This window comes from Lepus europaeus, chromosome 20 (assembly GCF_033115175.1).
Source record: "Lepus europaeus isolate LE1 chromosome 20, mLepTim1.pri, whole genome shotgun sequence".
In the NCBI taxonomy this organism is placed as follows: domain Eukaryota; kingdom Metazoa; phylum Chordata; class Mammalia; order Lagomorpha; family Leporidae; genus Lepus; species Lepus europaeus.
The window spans coordinates 6817906-6839388 of record NC_084846.1 but is presented as its reverse complement, the minus strand read 5'-3'; the positions used below and the strand labels follow the sequence as shown (position 1 = coordinate 6839388).

The following is a 21483-nucleotide window of genomic DNA, read 5'->3' as shown; positions in this document are numbered from 1 at the left end:
GGGGGCGCAGTGGGCTCAGTGCCCCCCCAGACTCCCACAGCCCGAACTGGAGCACCTGGGTTCGAGATCCAACTGCTCCACGTCCCACCCGGCTCCCTGCACGTGCGAACCCTGGGAGGGCAGGGGTGGGGAGGGTCCTGCCAGGTCCCGCCCCCCCACGTGGGAGACCCGGATGGAGCTCCTGGCCCAGCCCTGGCTGTTGCAGTGTTGAGGGATGCAAGACCCGCGCCCCCCCCCCCCCCGCTTCCCCGCCTCCCAAACCAGTAAATCTTGGGAAGTTTGCTGCGGTATGGCCCTTTGCGGTACAGTGCTGGGCCCTTGCCTGGGCCCCCCATCTGTCTGGTCTCTGCCCCTCCGTCGGAAGCCTCGGGGACCCCGCCCCCTGGCCCAGTCCGGAGCAGGTCCCCCCCAGTGGCCACCACGGCCAGGCCCCGCCCTCGCAGATTTCACTTCCCCGTTCCTGGTGCGCCTGCGCCAGATGCCCTCATCCTCAAAATCCGAGCTGGCGGGGCCAGGTCGTGTGGCGCGGTGGTCAAGGCCCTGCTGGGCAGCCCCGGCCAGGTCCGGAGGAGTCCGGGCCCCACCCCCAACCCCCGCTGCCGGCTCAGCTCCCTGCTGAGGGCCTAGGAGGCGGCCATGCTGGCCCCGCCTGGCCCGGCCCTGGCTGTTGCAGCTCCCTCTCACATAATGTATTAAAAATTGGAGACACGGTCAGCGGTAGACTTGTCCGAATGCCTTCAGCCCGGCCCGCACGTCTCCGAGGCCGGGTCTGGTTCCCGTGGGCTCCGCCCTCCGTCCCAGCGCCCTCTCCCGGCTCTAGCCGCCCATTCCTCGCCACCACCTTCGCTTCTGCCCGCCTGGGACTCAGGTGCTAGGAGGAGGCCCTGGGGTCGCCTCCGCTCCCGCTCGCTCTGGCCACACAGGCCCCGGCCGTCCCGGAGCCGAGGGCGGCCGCTCACCTCACCCCGTCCTCCGCAGCTGCCTGTGGCCCCCAGGGCTGCGCCGGGAGCCGGGGGACCCACCCGGGTCTCCCACGCGGGGTGCGAGTGCTCAGGGGCCGCCCTGCATCCTAACAGCTGCGCTAGTGCCTGCCCTTGGCCGTCTTAATTGGCATCACGGGAGCGTCGCCAGCTCGCGGAGCAGGCGTCTGGGCTGCGCTCTAGGAGGCCCAGAAGCACCTGTCACCCCTGGCCGCACGCTCGGTCCGCTTCCGGTCCAGCTCTCTGCTGTGGCCTGGGGAGGCAGTGGAAGGCGGCCCAAGTCCCTGGGCCCCTGCACCCACATGGGAGACCCGGGTGGAGCTCCTGGCTCCTGGCTGTGGCCCAGCCCAGCGCTGGCTGTTGGGGCCATTTCGGGAATGAGCTAGCAGATGGGAGACCTCTCTCTCTCTCTCTCTCTCTCCCTCTCTCTCTCTCTCTCTGTCTCTCTCTCTCTCTCTCTCCCCCCTCCTCTGTCTCTCTCTCCCTCCCTCCCTCCCTCTCTCTTTCTCTCTGTCTCCCCCCACACACACCAAGTCCCTCCTGGCAGCTGCTCGGCCCAGCCTCTGCCCCCTCCGCTGGGGCTTGTACTAAAAATATCTCCGCGGCCGCGATGCACCTGGGGGCCCTGGAGCAGGTGCAGGAGCCCAGTGCGCGCCCGACCTTGGCCGCGACCTCCGCCCTCCCTCCATCCGTCCCTGGCCCAGCACCTGCCGGGCCCGCGGGCCGCCGTTGGCCACCACGTGGCGGACGCAGCCAGGGCCGCCGGCAAGAGCCTGCTGGGGGGTGCGGCGGGGGGCAGCGGTCTGCACTGCAAGAGGAACCGAGAGGAGCCCGATGCTATAGAAACTTCCAGAGGAGGCGGAGGGCGGGCGGTGCGGCTGCGCGGGGGCGGCGGCGGGAAACTTGACCCTTAAAGGGCTGAGGAGCCAGGGCGTGAGCCTGGGGGGAGACTTGAGGGCGGAGGGATCCAGGTGGGGCGCTTGGAAGCCCTCCGCGCCTCCTTAGCACCGCTCCCAGCCCTGCTGGTGCAGCCCCTGGAACACATCGCTGTGCCCACCGGCAGGTGGCGCTCGCGCACGCCTTTCCTCGATGCGGCCCCGCCGGCCCCCCCCAACCGTGTGTGCGTTATCGTGTGCGTGTGTGTGTGTGTGTGTGTGTGTGGTGTCTCTATCCCTCCCATGGTGGGCCCCGGGGAGCCGCGCCTGCTCTCTGGGGTTCGCGGCTGGGCCTCCGAGGACCATGGCGCCCGGCGGCACACAGCAGGTGCTCGGGGACTGGCCTGTGCCCTAAGACCTCGTCAGGAAAAGGACGGCGGCCGGCCTCCAGGGGGCGCCCGCGGACTGTTTATCCGGCCCCGCCCCCCAGCTCGGCCCCAGGGGCGCCAGACACAGGTGCACCTGCTGCCGGCCCTGCCTGGGAGACCTCGCCCAGCAGCCTCGGCCTGGGCCTCCGTCACTGTCCAGGCCCAGCCTGCCAGGGGGCGGTGAGCGGCGCAGAGGGGGCTCCCTGGGGTCTCGGAGGGGTGAGGGCAGGGGTGGTGGGCGGCACACGGAGGGCTCCCTGGAGGCAGTGGAGGGGTGAGGACAGGGCCCAGGGCTGTGGCTCTGGAGTCCCGGGAGAATCCGGTTAACAACAGGTGTGTATGGGTAAGGACCCTTCCAGACACTCATGGGAAAAACTACGGAACTGGAAGATGTGTTTGCGGTCCGGGGCTTCCCTGGGTGCCGCGTGGACACCCGCATCACACATCAGGAGCCTGGGTTCGAGTCCTGCCTCTGTGCTGGACGCCAGCTCTCTGCGCTTGCGCACCCCACGAGGCAGCAGTGACGGCTCGAGCGCTGGGGCCCTGCACCTGCGTGGGAGACCCGGATAGAGCTCCTGGCTCCGGCCTGGCCCAGCCCTGGCCGTTGTGACCACATGGGGAACGACCCAGCGGATGGACGTTCTCTCTCTCTTTCTCTGTCTTAAGTAAACAAAAATTAATAATAATTAAAAAAAAATTGTTCGGCCTCCCTGACCTTCTCCGGGGCTCAGAGCTCCTGGCCCGGAGGGGCCCGTGCTGCTCCCCGCAAAGGCCGACAGGGGGCGCCCAGTGGGCCTTGGTCAGAGAACTGCCAGTCATCACCACTCTCCCACCGGGTCTCGGGTTGGCAGGAGCGCTGCTGTCTCTTTAAATTATGCAAATGAACTGCGGGTGGCGGGGGGTGCGCGCGCGCACGTCGGTGTCCAGGGGGAGATTGAAAGGCGCCAGTCTCCAGCTCAGCCAATCCGCGCGCGAGGCCGGCAGAGCCCGCCCCTGGCTCCGGGCGCCATCGCGGGGCGGGGTCTCTGCGGGCCACGCCCAGGGGGCGGAGCCAGACGGCGGCCGCAGCCGCGCAGGGAGGGAGGGCGGGCTCGGGTGTCCGCGACGGAGCCGCAGGTGGCGGCGGGCGCGGGGCCGGGCGGGCTCGGAGGTGAGTGCCGGCCCCGGGGGCCCGCGGCGCCCCAGGCCGGGCCGGGCCCGCGCGCACACCGCGCCTGGAGCCGAGGCTGCGGGCGCGGGGCGGCGGGCGCGGGGCTTTGCAGGGGGCGTCCCAGCCTGGGGCGCCGGCCACGGGGGGGGGGTCCCCAGGGGGGTGCGGCGCGGGTCCATTCCCAAGCCCCCCGCCTCCTGGCGGAGACCCGCAGCGCTCAGGGCGGGGGACGGCCGTGACGCGAGACCCCTCCCACATCCCTTTATTCTAAGCCTGGCTTCTGGGGGTGCTGCAAACATGGGGGCGCCGCTCGCTTCTGGCCGTAGCCCTGCGTGTCCGAGCCGAGCCCCTAGCTTCTCAATGTCCCGCGTTCGGTCTCCGGCCCTCAGACCCCCAGGGACCCCGACGAGCACCCCACGCGCCCTGACCCCGGTCCCCGCCTCTAGGCCGTGCACTCCCAGGCCCGCGCTGCCAGGGTGGGCTGGGGCGGGGCCCTCGGCGCCGGACCCCGAGGTTGGCATTCCGGGGGAAGGGTCCCTGAGGGGTCCTGTGTATGGCAGGCGGCCGCCAGGCCCAGCCAGAAGCCTGGACTGGGGGGTGGGGGAGCCCTGTTATCGGGGAGGGGGTCTGCGAGCATCGGTTGGCGGGGATGGAGATAAACGCGGGAAACCGGCGTTCTGCTGGGGTGGGGGCGGGGGGGCCGGAATGCAGGCCAGGGACCAGGGTGCGGGCTGGGGTCGGGGTGGGGGGTGCTGGCCGGGGTGGGGGCCTGGTCCGGGGGCCGGGGTGGGGGTGCGAACCGGGAGTCCCCCCAGCCTCAGACCCCCCCCCCCGGGCTGCCTGCCCCGGCCGCCCTGGGGGCCTGGCTCGCCCGTGACCTTGGGCAGGGGAGGGCACCTTCCCTGGGCCTTGGGTTCCTCTGTGCTGAGACTGGGGGCTGCGGCGTGCGCGGCACAGCTGGGAGCCCACCCCCCACCCGTCTCTCGCTGGGATCTCATTCTGTCCAAACACCAGTGACGCTGGGGGTGGTTGGGGCCGTGGGGTTGGGGGACCCTCGACGCTGCCTGGCCGGCCTCGGGCCTCAGTGTGTCGGCCTGGAGAGTGGGCTGACGGGGCGGGGGCGGGGGCTGGGAGTCCTGTGGCCCAGGACAGGGGCTTAGCCGCCCTGGCCTCCCTGTCGGAGCTGTCCGGGGCACGCCCTGACCCACATTCCGGCGCCCACGCGCGGGGGCTGGTTGAGGGGAGAACCGGTTCCGGGCCAGGTCCTGAGTGGGAGGGGCCAGGGCTCGGGGTCAGTGCAGACGCTGGCCCTCGGGCGAGCCCTGCGCCGGGAGTCCAGCACCCCAGAGGCGCGCCTAGCTGTGCCTGTGTGCGGCCATGACCTCCCGGCCTCGGTGTGTGCCTCTGTGGAATGGGCTCATCTGGCCTGAGCGTTAATTACAGCCTCCCGGCTCCCTAAACGGGGTCACTGGGCCGGCCGGGCGGGCTTCCTGCCCGGAGCAGGAACTCCTCCGCGTGACCCCGGATGCCCCGGGCCGGGACCTCAGCGCCGGCAAAGCCCGAGGGGCCCGGGCTGGGAGGGAGACCCCCGGGCCGGGGCGGGGGAGGAGCTGCGTCCGCAGGTCCAGGGCCGCCTCGGTTCCTGTCCCTCGACCCCCGGCCCCAGCCGCACTTGAGCGCGTGGGCAGAGCAGGTGCAGGGGCCCCAGCTTGCGACCCGGGCACGTGGGGGCGGGGTCGCGGGCACAGGGGCGTCCCAGGCTCTCCCAGCACCCAAGGCGCTGGCGAAGGTCGGGGGCGGGGCGCGGGGTGCGGGGTGCCGTGGGCGGAGTGCTGGGCGCTGGGGGCGCGGCGCGGCGGCTTCCTGTCCCCCAACGGCCGACCCACACGACGGAAGCCGGAGGCCTCGCGGGGGCCGCACACCGACGGCTGGGTCTGGGGGGGTCCCGGCTCCGCGTGCCCGAGCCCTGTCCGGTGAGTGTGGCCCTGGCCCAGGGCTTCCCAGCATCGCCCCCTGCGCCCCGGTGGGGTCGGGAAAGAGGCCCCCCCACCCCGGGCCTGGGGCCCTGGCTGGGGAGAAGGCGCAGGTGTCACTTCCGGGGCGGGTCCAGAGCGCCCTGAGCTCTGTGCTGGGGTGGGGGGCGGGGCCCGGAGGGGGCCCCGCGGGAGCTGCGTGGCCCCAGCAGAACCATCTGGGTGGCTCCTGAGGTCAGAGAGGCCCCGGGGCGAAGCTCACCGCCCCCCCTTGGGTGTCAGAGCCCCCGGCTCCAGACCAGGTTTCCCCAGGAGCTGTGTGGGGGCTGCTGAACTCCTAGTCGTACTCCAAAACCCCACTCCCCACACCCCCTCCCCAGCGTAGCCTCCCCTCGTCCTCATCTCTGTCCGATAAAGCCCTGACCACACAGGGCCAGCGCGGTCTCTGTCCAGCCCCGACCTGGAGCCGGGGCCGGGGCTGGTGGCGGGGGCGGGGCAGCCTAGCCCTGGTCCTGCTCAGCGCCCGCCCTGCGGGGACCCCTGCCCACACCCCCACCCCCACCCCCATCCCGGCAATCGCGCCTCCCAGGCTCCCAGCTGCCGCGGGGCTGAATTATGGATGAGACCCGGGGGCTCGGGTGACAGCACCCGCCCTGCGCTGAGCCTGCGTGCCCGGACCCCGGGGGCCCTGCCCCGCCGGACCCTCACCGCCAGTCCCCGCAGGACCCCCCGGGGCCCCGCCACCGCTGGACCCCCCAAGCGCCCCCCCGTCTTATTTTCCAGATGGGGAAACTGAGGCCAGGAGCTGGACAGTGACAAGGAGGGTGAGCGTGGGCGGGGATGGAGCACCAGAGCTACAGGGCCCCCTGGGGGCGGGGTCAGCTGGGGGGGGTCCTGAATGCCCCACGACCAACCCTCGCTCCCCTGACCCCCGGTCCCCACAGGCGCCGCCCGGCGTGGAGCTGACAGTGTGGGTCTGGCCTCCCCTGGTCCTGGGTGCGAATCCAGCGCCTTCCTGGCTGTGACTGGCAGGTAGCTTCCGTCTGGCAGGGTGAGGGCTCCGCTTTCCCGTCTGTGAAATGGCTCATAGCTTCTCCTCCTGGGCGGGGGGCTCATCCAGGCCATGGCCACCCTCACCCTAAAACTCCTATGCATGTGTGCAAACCCCAGCTCCCACGCCCCCTCCCACAAGGTGGACTCTGCCGGCCCTGGTCGTGGCACTGGGGGCGTCGGTGCCCGGTTCCGCGCCCCTCAGCCGGGAGCCGAGGGGTCAGGGCTGAGTCACCCGGGGACCCTGGGTCCCCCCAGCCGCGGTTTTCAGTTCTGCTTTCTCCTCCATCTCCCTCCTCTCCACGGCTGGAATTCCCCCCCGCTCGGCCCGGGCTGGCTCAGACCCCGTGCGGGGTTCAGACATGCGTGTTTCCCCAGGCAGGCTCGGGGCAGGGGGCCGCGTGGGGTCTCCGCGGAGGCCGTGGCGATGTCGTACTTCGGCGAGCATTTTTGGGTAAGTCGCACTCTTACTTTGGTGGGGGGGCTCCTGGCAGCGCTGCGGGGACTTTTATGGAGAAGAGGGGACATGGAGCAGAGCTTTCGCGGTGCGGGAGGTAGAAATGGAGACAGAGAAGTGTCCACTGCTTGGGATCCCCGCCCCAGACTCCACCAGCTTGGGTCAAGTCTGGGGGGGGCGGGGACATCCAAGGCCACTGAGGTGACCCCGAGAGAAGGCACTGACTCAGGACTAGGCCCCCACCCCGGCCGCCGCCCCCGAGCCAGGGGGTTTCCACCTCCCGGTCCTGGGGTGTTGGGGGCTTTTCCCGGCAGGACACTGAGTGGGCACTGCCCCCCGAGTCCTGGGAGATGCTGGCGAGCCCCCCCAGCGCATGCCCCCCGCCAGCGCATGCCCCTTTCAGCGCGCGCCCCCCAGCTGAGCGGGCGTCGGGGACTCGCGCGGGCACGCGGGGAGGGGGTGGCGCTGGGCAGAAGCCCCTTCCCCAGCTCCTGGCTCTGAGCTGGAAGCGAGGAAGCCCGTTGCTAGGCAACTGGTCACCCCTGGCAACCAGCCGGGCTTCCCCCCCCCCCAGCTGGGGCTCCTGTTACGGGCGCTCACCCTCTTAAAGGGGCCGCAGCCCCGGCCTTGCCTGCACCTGCAGGGCGCTGACCTCCGTCCTCTGGCCCAGGCCCCCACGATTGACCTGGGACCCGACTGGGCGTTCCCTGGGCGAAGGGTTCGCCCCTCTGAGCCCCCTGCGCAGGTGCCTCGGGAGCTCGGCAGCCCCGCCCACGTGAGGCCCGTGGGTCTGTTTTACCTGTGCCGTCCGGTGTGTGGGGGTCGGCAGGAGGCAGGGAGAGCCGGCCCGGGGCTTCCCTGCCCTCAGTGTTGGCATCCGGGCAAGGGGCCCGCGGTGGCCGGCTGTGTGTCCACTGGCCGCTCCCAGCAAGGACAAGGACGCCTAGTCCCGGGGGCCAGGGCAGCGCACGGGGGAGCCTGGGGGCAGTGGGAGCCGTCCAGGGCAGTGCTCCCTCTGCTTGGGTGGTCGCAAGCCACGACAGGAGTCCAGGGGTCCCTGAGACGTCCGCCCCCGCCCCCAGGCCCGAGGGAGGCGGGCGCCAGGGGGAAGGGGTGGCTCGCCTGGGCAGCAGGCCAGTGCTGGCTCCAAGTCGGCCCCAGATGCGGGCCTGGGCAGCGGTGCCTGGCGCGGCCTCCCCCGGGGGAGCCGCAGGTGGGGCGGCCGGCGCTGCCCGTGTCCGGCTGGGTGCCAGCTCCCGCCCGCGGGGACCCAGAGGACCAAACCCAGGCCCAGCAGCTGGCGGAGACGCCAGCCGAGGCATCCCACGCGGGCGCCGGTTCGAGTCCCGGGTGCTCCACTTCCAGTGCGCTGGGGAGGCAGTGGAGGTCAGCCCAGGTTCGTGGGCCCCAGTGCCCGCGGGGGAGACCCGGATGGAGCTGCGTGGACAGAGAGACAGGGAAGCCGGGACCCCTGCGATGGTCCCCCCAGCCCGACGCCAGAACCCCAGGCTTCTCCCCGATTGGATCAGCTAAGACCCACGGGCCAATCCGGCGGCCCCGGGGACATGCCTTGCGCTGATTGGCTGAGGCCTCACCAGTGTTGCTAGGCGACATGCGGGCCTCTCATCCCCGGCAGGGCGAGAAGAACCAGGGCTTCGAGGTCCTGTACCAGGGCGTGAAGCAGGGGCCTGCGTCCACCAAGGAGCTGGCCGACTTCATCCGCGAGAGGTGAGGCCCCGCCCACTCCCGTGAGGCCCCGCCCACTGCCTCCTGCCCCGCCCACTTCACGAGGCCCCGCCCCCAACTCCCTGTTCTCCCCCGCCCAACTCCCCAGTGTAGCCCTGAGGGCGCCCTCAGCCGAAGGGGCTTAGAGACCCTGGGAGCCGGGAGTCCTGGGAGCCCCAGCCCGGAAGACAGGGGGGGGGAGCTGGGACAGACCCCCCAAAGTTTGGGGGAGAAGCTGACGCCAAAGCCGAGTGTGGCCGGGGCAGAGGTCTCGGTGGCCCCCAAACCCCTGTTAAACACCTCGCCGGGCTCGGAGGTGAATTCTCCCGGGATTCCCAGAGCAGTGCGAGACGGGGAAACTGAGGCTGGGGAGGGCGGGGCCTGTGCCCAGAGCTGCTAGAAGCTTCCGCGTCTTCCCGCCCAGGGCCACCATCGAGGAGACCTACTCGAAGGCCATGGCAAAGCTTTCCAAGCTAGCCAGCAACGGGTCGCCCATGGGGTGAGCAGGCGGGCAGGCGCTGGGGGCGGGTGGGCCTCCGCGCTGGACCCTGGGGGCGGGTGGACCTCAGTGGGCCCTGGACCCTGAGGGTGAGGGGACCCTGGGGGCGGGTGGACCTCAGTGGGCGCAGGGCCCCGGGGGCAGGCGGACCTCAACGCCGGGCCCTGGGGGTGAGTGGACCTCTGCGCCAGACAATGGGGGCGAGTGGGCCCTGGGGCCGCCGGGGTTACATGAGCTCTGGGCTTGAGAGCGTCACGCATGGGCATGGGCGCGGGCGCGACTCCTGACCGCCCAGACAGGAGCTAGCGCCCATGGGTCAGGCTCATTGACCTGCTCCTCTGAGCGCCGGGGGCTCCTCCGAGATGAACGATGACCGCTCCATCACGTGGTCATCGTCAGGGAAGGTGGACTTGCCGGCCGGAAACGCGAGGCCACCGCGCGTCCCCAAAAGCACACGGGCGCGTTAAGACTTAGATTTCCGTCAGGAACGGGAAGAAGGCCACAGTCAAGGACAGGAAATTGTAGCACTTAGCAATCCCATCAGGGCACCGGCTGCGGATTCGACGGCAGAGGGGCGGGGTGGGGCAGGGTCAGAGCTGGAGTGGGCGCTGGCCCCTCCCTGGGGTGTGGCCTTCTCTGGGCGGGGTCAGGGGCACCGTGTGGGGTGGACCCTCCCCAGGGCGTGGCCCTCCTGAGCCGGGTCAGGGGCACCTGTGAGGGGTGGGGTTGGCTGTGGCTGCTGCCCCGGGTCGTGACGCGCCGCCACCCCTAGGACCTTCGGGCCGCTCTGGGAGGTGTTCCGCGTGTCCTCCGACAAGCTGGCCCTGTGCCATCTGGAGCTGACGCGCAAGCTGCAGGACCTCACCAAGGACGTGCTGCACTACGGCGAGGAGCAGCTGCGCACGCACAAGAAGGTGGGGGCGGGGCCGGGGCGGGGTGGCATGGAGTCAGGCGGGACCGGGTGGGTCCCATGCGCCCTCGCTCCACCCCCGCAGTGCAAGGAGGAGGCGCTGGGCACCCTGGACGCCGTGCAGGTGCTGGCCGGCGTCAGCCAGCTGCTGCCCAAAGCCCGGGAGAACTACCTGAGCCGCTGCATGGACCAGGAGCGCCTGCGCAGGGAGAGCGGCAGCCAGAGGGAGGTGGACAAGGTGCGCGCGGGGCGGGGCCGGGGCGGGAGGGAGGCGGCCGGAGTGGGGCCAGGGGTGCCAGGGCGGGGCTGGGGAGGGACGTGGTGGGTGGGGCAGAGCCAGGGTGGGGCCTGAGGGCGGGGCTGGGGCGGGAGGGAGGCGGCGGGGCTGTGCCCGTGGCCAGCGATCTGTGGGGCAGCACCTGGGGCTCTGGGGCTTGGGTGGGGCTGGGGCAGGGTCAGGGGTGCGGAAGCCCCCTCTGGGTCCCTCTCCCAACCCTGCCCCCTCCCCCTGCCTCCCAGGCAGAAACGAAAACCAAGAAGGCGGCCGAGGGCCTGCGGCGCTCCGTGGAGAAGTACAACACAGCGCGGGCCGACTTCGAGCGGAAGATGGCAGAGTCGGCACTGGTGAGGCTGGGCTGGACCCGGCCCAGGGCGCCCTTGGGGAGCCGGGGGGGGGGGCGGGGCCAGCGTGGATGGGCTTCTCTGAAAAGCAGAGAAATGGGAGAGGGAGAGAGAGACACACACACAGAGAGGTCTCCACCCGCTCGGTCTCTCCCCAGATGCCCACAGCGGCCAGGGCGGGGCCAGGCTGCATCCGCCGGCCGAGGAGATGACAGGGGAGGGGTTCAGGCACAGCTGGATCCAGGCGCCCGGTGCTGTGGCCGGAAGTTCCGGTCCTGCCCCTGCTCCTCAGTCTGTTGGTTTTTGGTTTTGTTTCGTTTATGTCTCTCTGGGGACTTCAGCCCCGCAGGTGCGCACTCAGGGGTGGTGTCCGAGTGCCTCGGGGGCGGTGTCCAAGTGTCCCTGCAGCCATAGGGCCCCAGCACCTCCTCTGGCTCCAAAGTCCCAGGACATGCTCTCATTGGCTGTCCCCCAAGGCAGTTACTGCACAGACAGCGCTTGCGATGCCGTGATTGGCCAGACTGGGTCCGTGGTCCCGCCTTTCCCCTACCGCCATCTCTCTCCGCCCCAGCGGTTCCAAGCCATGGAGGAGACGCACCTGCGGCACATGAAGACGTTGCTGGGCTCCTACGCACACGCGGTGGAGGACACGCACGTGCAGATCGGGCAGGTGGGCGCGGGGGCGGGGTGGGGAGGGGGACGGGCTGGGGGAGCCCCGTGGCTGCTTGGGGCCCCCCTTTGCTCAGCCCCGCCCTGCCTGCCCCGCAGGTGCACGAGGAGTTCAAGCAGAACGTGGAGAACGTGAGCGTGGAGACGCTGCTGCGCAAGTTCGCGGAGAGCCGGGGCACGGGCCGGGAGCGGCCGGGTGAGCGCTGGGAAATGGGCGGGGGCGGGGCCGGCGCTGGGGCGGACTGGGGTGCGGGAGGGGGAGGCCGGCGCTGGGGCAGATGTAGGGGGGCCGGGGTCGCCCCAGACTTCACCCCGGGTGCAGGGTGCAGGGGCCGGGGCGGGAGTGGGCCCAGCGGGTTTGGAATGAGCTCCCGCGTGGCTTTGGCCCGCTGCCTTTATCTAAATGGCCGAGTTGGGGGGGGAGGGGCTCACCTGCGCCCCGCTCCTGCTCTGTCTCAGGGGCGCTGGACTTTGAGGCCTACAGCGCGGCCGCCCTGCAGGAAGGCAAGTACGTCCGGGCCCGGCCGCCCAGGCTGGACCACGGGCTGGGGCGGGGCAGGGGCGAGGGCGTGGGTGGGCAGGATGGGGGGTGGGGTGGGAGGGGTGGGGCTGGGGCGGGGCCAGAGTGGGCTGGACCACAGGGCGTGGTGGGCGTGGTCAGTGGGGTGGGGCCTGTGAGGGCGGGGCCGGGCCCCTCCGGGACTCAGCTGCCCCCCCATCTGCCCTCAGCAATGAAGCGCCTGCGCGGAGCCAAGGCCTTCCGCCTTCCGGGACTCAGCCGGCGGGAGCGGGAGACGCGCGCGGCCGTGTGAGCTCGCGCCCCCACAGGGCTAGCCTGGGACCCCGCCCCCTGCCCGATAGCCTGGGACCCCTTGCTGGCCCTGGACCCCTCCCCCTGCCTGGCCTGGGCTAGCCTGGGCCCTGCCCCCTGCCCCCTGCCCCCTGCCTGGCCTGGCCTGGCCTGGGCTAGCCTGAGCCCTGCCCTCTGCCCGGTCTGTCCCGGGCTAACCTGGGGCTCCGCCCCCTGCTCAGGCCTTCCCAAAATACTCCAGAAGTCTCCTACTTGGGCTATCTCAGGAGACTATTTCGGGCTAACCCAGGAAGCGATCTACCCAGGCTAGACTGGGAGCCCCTCTCCCAGGCGGCCTCAGTGTGACCGCTGCCCAAACCTGGCCCCTGCCATCTGTGTTTTTAAGGCTCAGCGAGGCGCTGCCTGACCAGGGAAGCCGAGGCTGGCCCGGGGTTCTTCCATTTCCCGAGGCTAGCCTCCACATGCCCGGGCTCTCTGGCCGAGCCTTCCAGGCCAGCTCCAGGGTCTGGGGTTGGTCCCCTCCCCCATTGATGGCAAACAGTGCCCTGCCGGGCTAAGCCCCTCTCCCCGGGCAGGCTGGGGCCCGCGTTCCCGGGGTCGACCCCAGGGTCTGGGGACGGGGCTGAGAGGAGCGCCCATGGGCGGCCAAGCCACTAACCTGTGTCCCCACCCACAGAGACTCCCTGGAGCCGGACTCTGGGGTGAGTGCGGGGGCAGGGCAGGGCGAGTGGGCGGGGCTTCCCTGTCCCTGGCCAATTAGAAGCCACAGCTGCGCTCCAGGGGCGGGCCTGGGAGCGGGGCGGTGGCGAACTCCTGGGCCCCAGCGGACTCTGGGGGTCTCCAGGGGGCTGTGTCCAGCAGAGGGAGGGCGCCGGGCCGGGCTTGGAGCCGATGGGGGGTGCTGGGGGGTGAGGTGAGCCGTTGGGTCCCAAGGCGGGAGCCTGGCCCATCGCTACCCGCCCCTCCCCAGACCTGTCCCGAGGTGGACGAAGAGGGTTTCACCGTCCGGCCTGACCTGACCCAGAGCAATATCCTTTGGGCGCCCCCTGGTGGCCAGTGGTGGCACGGCAAGGACAAGGCAGAGCGGTGTAGACGCGGCCAATCCCGATGGGCAGGGGAGGGCACTGGAGGAAGGGGCCCCGGGGGTGGGTTTTGCGGCCGCACAGGAGTTCTGCTGACCGGGCAGCGGGGGGGGGGAGGGGAGCAGACTTGGTCACTGCGGTGGGGTCCGAGGGCCGACGCTTGGTCCCTTGACCTTGGCGCACGCGCGGGCGAGCCGGCCCGCTCCTCATCCAGCGACTCGGACTTCGACGACGAGGAGCCGCGCAAGTTCTGCGTGCACATCCGACCCGCTGCGGCCCGCGCGCCCCCCTGCAGCCCAGCGGCCGCGGCGGCGCAACTCCGGGCCACGGCCGGCGGCCTCATCCTCCCCCCAGGGCCAGCGGTGAGGCTGGGGGCGCGGGCCCCGGGGGCGGGGGCCCGGGCGGCTGGGGACGCGGGGCGCTGGGGGGGGGCATGGGCAGCGGCCGGGGGCTGGGATGAGTGGAACGGGGGAGGGGAGCGTGGGAGGCCTGGGCGGGGCCAGCCAGGGCTGCACCTGCACCTGACGCCACCCCTTCTCTTCCCAGGGCACCATGAGGCGCCCCCCTGCGCGTGAGTGGTGGGGTGGCGTGCGGGAGCGGGGCCTCAGTTTCTCCCTCTGTCACACGGGGTGGGTGCGCGGACCCCCGCGAGCGAGCGCTGGGGCTGGGGTGGGCGAGGGGCTCTGGGGCCAGGAACTGCAGCAGAGCCGGGACCGGGACAGGTCGGGTCAGGTTCCAACTCCCTGGGCCGGATCTGCAGCCGCAGGCGGGGACGCGAGGGGGAGGGTTCGCGGCGGGGGGGGGGGGGGCGGGGCGAGGACTGAGGCCCCCACCCCTCGCAGGCGACGCTGCCGCAAAGCCCCAGAGGCCGCGGTCCGCCCCGCGGAGCAGCAGGTGGGTTCCAGAGGAGGGCCCTGAGGGCGGGGCTCGGAGGGGGCGTGGTGTGTGCTGGGGCCCCGAGGGCGGGGCTTGGAGGGGGTGTGGTGTGTGCTGGGGCCCTGAGGGCGGGGCTCGGAGGGGGTGTGGTGTGTGCTGGGGCCCCGAGGCCGGGCCTCGGAGGGGGCGTGGTGTGTGCTGGGGCCCCGAGGCCGGGCCTCGGAGGGGGCGTGGTGTGTGCTAGGGCCCTGAGGGCAGGGCTCGGAGGGGGTGTGGTGTGTGCTGGGGCCCTGAGGGCGGGGCTCGGAGGGGGCGTGGTGTGTGCTGGGGCCCTGAGGGCAGAGCTGAGAGGGGGTGTGGTGTGTGCTGGGGCCCTGAGGGCGGGCGCTGACCCGGCCTGGCCTTTCCCAGCTGTGCCGAGAAGCCACCCGCTGATGAGCAGGTGCCCAAGAGCTTGTTCGGGCCGCCGCTGGAGTCGGCCTTTGACCATGAAGATTTTACAGGTAACGGGGCGGGGCCCTGGGGTGGGCGGGGCACCCGAGCAAGAGGCAGCCAGGGCGTGGCCTGGAGATGACTCCGCCCCCCTCCTCAGGCTCCAGCGGCCTGGGCCTCACATCCAGCCCCTCCCCCTTCTCCTCTTCGTCCCCGGAGAACGTGGAGGACTCGGGCCTGGACTCCCCGCCCCCCGCGGCTACGGGGCCCTCCCCGGAGTCCTGGGTCCCCCGCCCGGGCACCCCGCAGAGCCCGCCCACCTGCAGGGTGCCGCCCCCGGACTCGCCCCAGCACCACGCCCCTTGCTCAGGGCCCTGGGGGCCCGAGCCTGGGTCCGCAGGTGAGTCGGGCGCCTGGGCTCCTAGAGTGAGTAATGGGGGGGCCGAGCCGGGACGTGGTCGTAGCCGTGCAAAGGGCCTGGGGCAGGGGTGAGCTAGCTGGGGCCGACCACCAGCTCTGCGCTCCCCCCAGACCTGACACCCGCACCTGCCGAGGGCACCGCTCGGAGGTCCCGCAAGAAGGCGCCCCACCCCCTCGCTCGCAGCAATGGAGACCTGGTAGGGGGGGCCGCGGCGGGGGGAGGGGTCTCGGGCGCTGGCCTGGGGTTGCTCACGCCCCCCTTCCCGCCCCACCCGCAGTCTCGCTCCCTGAGCCCCTCCCCGCTGGGCCCTGCAGCTGAGCGGCCTGGAGTCTCCCACCCGGGGCACGGTAGGCGGGGCTGCGGGGCCCAGGCAGCCAATGGCATGGTGGGGTGGGGTGGGAGGGGCAGGGCCCAGTGGCCAAGTGCATTGGAGGGGACAGGGCTGCGGGGGCGGGGCCTCGAGGGGCGGGGCCTAGGTGGCCAGTGGTGTGAGGGGCGGGGCCACGGTGTCTAAGGGAGGTGGAGGGGGCGGAGCCCGGAGGCTAGGGTCCCTGGGGGCGGGCCTGTGAGCCTGGGGCCTGAGCCGCTGCAGCCGCGCCCCCTGCCCACCCTGCCCACTCCCCCAGGCGTCTCCCGCGGCCCGAGCCCCGTGGTCCTGGGCTCCCACGACGCGCTGCCCGTGGCCACAGCGTTCACCGAGTACGTGCACGCCTGCTTCGGCGGCCCCAGCCCCAGGTGCGCAGGCGGTGCTGGCGGGGGGGGGGTGCCCAGACCTTGGCTTGCAGACCCTCGTCTGGGCTTGGGCGGGAGCAACCTTAAGTCCACGTGTAGAAGGGAGGGGATTGCGGGACCTCAGACCCACGCAGGGGAAAATGGAGAACGGAATGTTGTCCGCGGAGCCCCCTGGCAGCCGAAGAGTAAAGGGCTGGGGGCACGGGGCTGGGGGTGCTTGGCGGGCGGAGGAAGGGGCTGGGGGCCCCTCGCGTCAGACCGAGGAAGGACCCAGGACTCCCGCGTGCCTTCCCGCAGCTGCCTGGCGCGAGTGACCGGCGAGCTGACCATGACCTTCCCCGCGGGCATCGTGCGCGTGTTCAGCGGGACCCCGCCCCCGCCTGTGCTCAGCTTCCGGCTCACCCACGCCGCCTGCATCGAGCACTTCCAGCCCAACGCAGAGCTGCTGTTCAGGTGCAGTGCGTGGGCGTGCGGGGCTGTGCGGGGGCGCGCGGAGGGGGCTGGGGGCTGTGTGGGGGCCGTGCCCGTGTGGGAGGTGGTGCCCGGGGCAGGCTGGGGCTGTGCGGGGCCTGATGCGACCCCCGTCCCCCCACCGCAGCGACCCTTCCCAGAGCGACCCCGAGACCAAAGACTTCTGGCTGAACATGGCGGCGCTGACGGAGGCCCTGCAGCGCCAGGCGGAGCAGAACCCCGCGGCCTCTTATCACAACCTGGTGCTGCTGCGGTACCAGGTGCGGGCGGGGCAGGGCCGGGTAGGCGGAGGGGCAGGTGCAGGGCTGGGGGCGGGGTGGCTGGGCAGCAGGGGCTGCGTTATACAAATGAGGGGTGGCGGAGCCCCCACCCCACCACCTTGGATTTGAACTTGACCATGGGAGTCGCTTCGCGGCTGGCGCTCTGCCGCCCCCTGCTGGACTCGCGGAGCAGCGCAGGCCCCGCCGGCTCACGTCTCCCTCTCTCCCTCTCTCCCTCTCTCCCTCTCTCCCTCTCTCCCTCTCTCCCTCTCTCCCTCTCTCTCTCTTCCTCTTTCTCTCTCTCGTCCTCCCAGTTCTCCCGGCCCGGGCCCCAGTGCTCGCCCCTGCACCTGAGCGCCCAGTGGCAGTGCGGGGCGACACTCACGCAGGTCTCCGTGGAGTACGGCTACCGGCCGGGCGCCACAGCCGTGCCCACGCCGCTCACCAACGTCCAGATCCTGCTGCCGGTGGCCGAGCCGGTGACCGGCGTCCGCCTGCAGCCGGCCGCCACCTGGTGAGGGCGCACGAGCCCGGGGCGGGGTCCCCAGGCTGCCTCCCCCGGGTCCCCCGCTCAGGCGCGGCCCGTGACCAACTCTGACCCAGCGCCTCTCCCTGCCAGGAACCTGGACGAGAAGCGGCTCGTGTGGAAGCTTCCAGACGTGTCCGAGGCGGGGGGTGCGTTCCCGCTGTGCTGGGAGGGCCAGGGTCTACCTCCGGGGAGAACCAGACTGTGCTGGGGGCACCAGGGAGGCCTGAGACCCAAGGAGGAGGCTTGGGGGAGCAGGGTCAGCAGGTGCCAAGGCCCTGGGGCACCGCTGACCCCAGGCCTCCACAGGCTCGGGCCGCCTGTCCGCCAGCTGGGAGCCGCTGTCAGGGCCCAGCACGCCCAGCCCCGTGGCCGCACAGTTCACCAGCGAGGGGGCCACGTTGTCCGGAGTGGACGTGGAACTGGTGGGCAGCGGCTACCGCATGTCACTCATCAAGAGAAGATTCGCCACAGGTGCGGGCCTGACTGCACATGTTCCAGCTGCAGCCAGCAATGGGGGACCCCCCCCAGCCCCGGGTGGGGGCGGGGCCACAAAGGGGCGGAGTCGGGGAGCAGGTCGGGGATTGGCCGCCGGAAGTGCACATGTTCGCTGGTCCTTAAGCGAGGTGGGGAGCCTGGAGGGGGCGGGGAGGAGGCGGCTCTGGGCCTCCCAGCTCACTGCAGCCCCCGCAGGGATGTACGTGGTCAGTTCCTGAGCCCACAAGACCTCGGCTGCCGCCGCCCGCACTGCGTCCTGGTGCTCGCCGCCCGCCCCGCCCGCCCCCTACCCGCAGGACCCCTGCCCAGGGGCCGCCCCCGCTCCCCCTCCCGCCCCTGCCCGGCCACGCCCGCTCCTGCCCACGCTGCACACGGCCTGGCCTCGTCCTGTTCTTTGAATAAACACTTTATTTTCTAATAAAATCCCCAAGGACAAGCGTTCTTGCTATGAGAAATCTCCGGGGTGAGCGACAAGGCGGAAGGGCAGGGAGGGGGGGGGGGCGAGGCCTCGGCTCTGGCAGGCCCCACCCCGGAGGCAGGGAGCGGGGCAGGGTGCCCCAGCCCCCCGGGAGGGAGGGAGACGGGCATGGGCACCCTCAGCCCCCAGGAGGGAGGGAGCTGGACACAAACGCCCCCAGCCCCTCCCCGGAGGGAGCCGAGCTCGGGCGCCCCCGGAGCCTCTGGGCTGGGCCAGGCTGGACAAGCTCGGGCTCCCGAGCAGTGCAGCAGGGCTGTGGGGAGTGGGGTTTTGAGCTGTGCGTAGGAGTTTGCAAGAGAGACCCGGGCACCCCAGGCAGAGGCCTGGCGCGTTGGGTTTCCATTCGGGGCAGTTAGTGGACCCAGGCGCATTCATGGAGTGCTTGCAGTAACCAGGCCGGGCAGACGCGGCTGGTAGAATTCGGTTGCTGGAGAGGCCGTTGGCAGGGGTTTGGGCCAGCGTTTCCACACCTGCGCCCAGGGGGCTGGGGTGGGGGCAGGGCACCCCCAGTGCCTCAAGCTGAGGCCGGAGGGGCGGGGCGGGGCTGTCTGGGAAGCCGAGATACAGCTCCAGGCTCTGGGGCTGGGGTCAGGGCCGCACGCGCGCCCCCTGCAGGCGGGGTAGGCCCCTGCACCTGCGCTCACCTGGCTCAGAGCCCTGCGCAGGCTGCTCCTGGGCCCCAGCCTATCTGATACGCAGCTGGAAGCTGGCAGGCCTTTAAATTCTCTTCCCTCGGGTCACGGGGAGGCTGGGCGCCCAGGGGATGATAATCCCTAATGGCTGCAGGTGACACACGCCCTTGTCACCTGCCTCTGTCACCTCCAGGGAGGGCAGGGCCTGTGAACTGGCCCAGGCCAGTGCCCACAAAGGCCAGGGCCGGGCCAAAGCCAAGCCAGGTGCTTCTTCCCGGTATCGCCCTTGGGTGCAGGGTCCCAAGGACTTGGGCCATCTTCCACTGCTTTCCCAGGCCACAGCAGAGAGCTGGACCGGAAATGGAGCAGCTGGGACTCGAACCCGCGCCCCTGTGGGATGCGGGCACTGCAGGCGGCAGATTTACCCGCTCGGCCACAGCGCCGGCCCCTCAACATTTTCAATGTGGGTGCAAAACAGCCACCCCTGGTCCAGCTCCAAACCTGCTGCCTCCTAGGGGGTGTGCATGCGTGGGGACCCCTCCTCCGTGGGCTCCAGGCCCACCCACTGCACCCCACGCTCCCAGCGGCTCCTTCCCGGTCAGTGGGAGCAGCGGGCCGGCCGGAAGGGGCGGTACCAGGTGAAGCTGGGGGCAGAGGCTGGGCCCGCTCTCAGAGCCCCTCACCCCGTTTGCTCCTGTACACCTGCGTCAAAGTCCGCGCCTGCGTGCTTGTGCGGGTACCCCGGTGATGCGGAGCCCGCAGCCCCCACCTCTAGGAGATGAGGACCCCCCGGTGGGGAAACTGAGGCACGGCCAGGCCACGCACACGCGCGGAGTGAGGAGAGCGAGGGAGGGCTGGAACCCGTGCGCGCCGCAACCCTCCAGCGCCGACTCCCGCAGCCTCTCCCAGCGCCAGCCCCGCGCCCGCACCGCTAAGCCCAGCCTGAAAAGTTCTGGAATCTTCAAACGCCCCCTCCCGCCTACGCCCTGCAGAGACCCAAGGAGTCACCAGGCTCCCCCTCCCCTCCCCCGCGGAACAGAAGCTGGGGGGTCCCACGCCGGGCATGGGGCCTGGGATGGGGGTGCTACCTGAAGCAGGGTTCGGGAGCCTGGGGGCAGAGCGGGGCCCTGGGGACCACAGGAAGCCTGGTGGGGCGGGCGTGGTCCTGGGACGAGGTGGGGCGGGGCCGGAGGCGGGGCGGAGCGGTCAGGGGCGGGGCTGGAGGCGGGGCGTGGTCGGCGTGGGGGGGAAATGGGCGGGGCTGGAGGTGGGGCAGAGGAGCGTGGAGCGGACAGGGGCTGGCGGGGACCACAGGAGGCCTGATGGGGGGATGGGCGGGGTCCAGGGACGGGGCGGGGCCGGCGTTGTTGGGAAGGGGCGGGGCCGGGGGCGGGGCCTGCAGGGACTTGGCCTCCGCCGGGGGAAACCCGGGTCAGCTGTGCGCCGGCGGGAAGCAGCGAGGTCCGGCGGCCCCGGGGCTCGTGTCCGGCTGCGGACGCGGCGCTCGGCTCGCAAGGCAGCGGCGGCCGGGGCTCACGCCGTCTTCTCGGGGGTGAGTGCTGGGGGAGGGGGTCCCCAGGACCCGGCGGCGCCCGGCGGTGGGGGGAGGGGGACTCCGGGCTCCGGAGGCGCCCCCTGCACGTCTACACCGCGCCGACCCGGTTCCGCGCGCGCCACCCCTAGCGTCTCCAAACAGCGGGGCCGAACCTGCGCTCCAGGGCCCCGGAGTTGCCGGGCGACCCGCGCCGGGGCGGGGTGGGGGTGGGCGGCGCGTAGAGCCCTTGGCAACCCGCTTGCTCCTGGCCGAGCCGGACGCGCGGGCCCCGCACAGGTCTCCAGCCCTCCCCCGACCCCGCCGCACCCCGTGGAAGGGGCGGCTCGAGCTCGGAGCGTGCCTCAGTTTCCCCGCCCGCGCTGCCTTCGCCCCCGCGGTGGGTTGTAGAACGGGGCTCATTTCTGGCCCTGCGTGTCCGAGTCGGGCCGGGAGGTAAACTGAGTCGGGGCGCTCGGCCGCCGCCGCCCTGCGAACTCGGGGGTCAGGGGGCCGCTGGCTGCAGGTCCCTGCCCCCGGGCCGCCCTGTGTTTGGTGGTGGGGTTTTCCCCGTGGTTTGACCCGCAGCCCCCGCCCCGGGCCCGGCCGCCGCCGCCTCCCGCGCCCCGTGCGAGAACAGGTACGGCCCCTCCGTGTTTGCGCGGCTCGCGGGGCGTGGCGGCTCCGGCTGGGCGCTGGGGGCCGCCTGTGGCCTCCCTGCGGAATCTGGCCCGGCCGGCTCGGCCCCAGACCCCCGGGCGGGGCTGAGTCACCCGCGGCTCCGCCTCTTCCGGGTGGGATTCTGGCTGGCCTTGGTTGCTTCCTGGGACAGGAGGCTCATCACCGACAGAGCAACCCCAAGGAGCGGCCTCCGCTGAGTGCCTCAGTTTCCCTGGGAGACAGCGGGGGGAGGGCCTCAGTGGCAGCTCCCCCGCGGGGGTGTGGGGGTCGCCTGGTCCTCCTCCCAACACCACCGTGGCCGGGCCTCCGCCCCCTCAGCCCTGGAGGGGAGGGGTCTGCGGTGCCCCGGGCTGCGCAGCCTGCCTCAGTTTCCCCGTCTAGGGAATGACCCCTTCGAATGCCTCTGGGCGGGGGCTGGCGCGCAGCAGGAGCTCGGGTCCGGCCTCCCAGCTGACGTGCACCTGCACCAGGCTCCGGGCAGCTCCTGCGGCAGGGGAGGGGTCGGCTCAGCCGGTGAGTCACCGGGACCCAGGGCGCCCCTGGGAAATCAGGGCGGGAAGGGCGTGCGCTGCCCCGGCCCTGGCACCGACGCCTCCCCGGGCCCTCACGAACCTGCCCCGGGATTTATCTTTACTGTCCCGTCTCCTTGTAAAACCAGGCCAGACCGGTGCCAACCGGCGCGGGGCCTCCTTGGGGCTCTGCTCAGTGGCTGGGT

At 71.9% G+C, this 21483-nt stretch overlaps 1 protein-coding gene across 1 annotated transcript; it reads left to right on the top strand.

The window, feature by feature from the left end:
• Positions 1 to 6367: 6367 nt before the first annotated feature.
• Positions 6368 to 17722, top strand: LOC133749650 (F-BAR domain only protein 1-like). Its single transcript, XM_062178930.1, has 27 exons — positions 6368 to 6457; positions 6835 to 6910; positions 8550 to 8641; positions 9063 to 9137; positions 9910 to 10051; positions 10133 to 10285; positions 10567 to 10671; positions 11240 to 11338; positions 11437 to 11533; positions 11797 to 11841; positions 12067 to 12145; positions 12825 to 12849; positions 13119 to 13176; positions 13414 to 13592; positions 13777 to 13801; positions 14073 to 14124; positions 14518 to 14609; positions 14699 to 14938; positions 15070 to 15155; positions 15237 to 15306; positions 15586 to 15694; positions 15989 to 16144; positions 16290 to 16422; positions 16737 to 16936; positions 17042 to 17097; positions 17258 to 17422; positions 17642 to 17722. Exons 2-27 carry the CDS (start codon positions 6884 to 6886, stop codon positions 17662 to 17664), a joined length of 2583 nt encoding a protein of 860 aa, XP_062034914.1. The 5' UTR covers positions 6368 to 6457; positions 6835 to 6883; the 3' UTR covers positions 17665 to 17722.
• Positions 17723 to 21483: the final 3761 nt, after the last annotated feature.

Bases quoted from the DNA above. Each gene is read 5' to 3' on its own strand.
- LOC133749650 (XM_062178930.1), top strand. From the start codon at position 6,884: ATGTCGTACTTCGGCGAGCATTTTTGG. The intron at 6,911-8,549 runs GTAAGTCGCACT...CATCCCCGGCAG, and splicing joins ACTTCGGCGAGCATTTTTGG to GGCGAGAAGAACCAGGGCTT. The intron at 13,802-14,072 runs GTGAGTGGTGGG...CACCCCTCGCAG, and splicing joins CATGAGGCGCCCCCCTGCGC to GCGACGCTGCCGCAAAGCCC.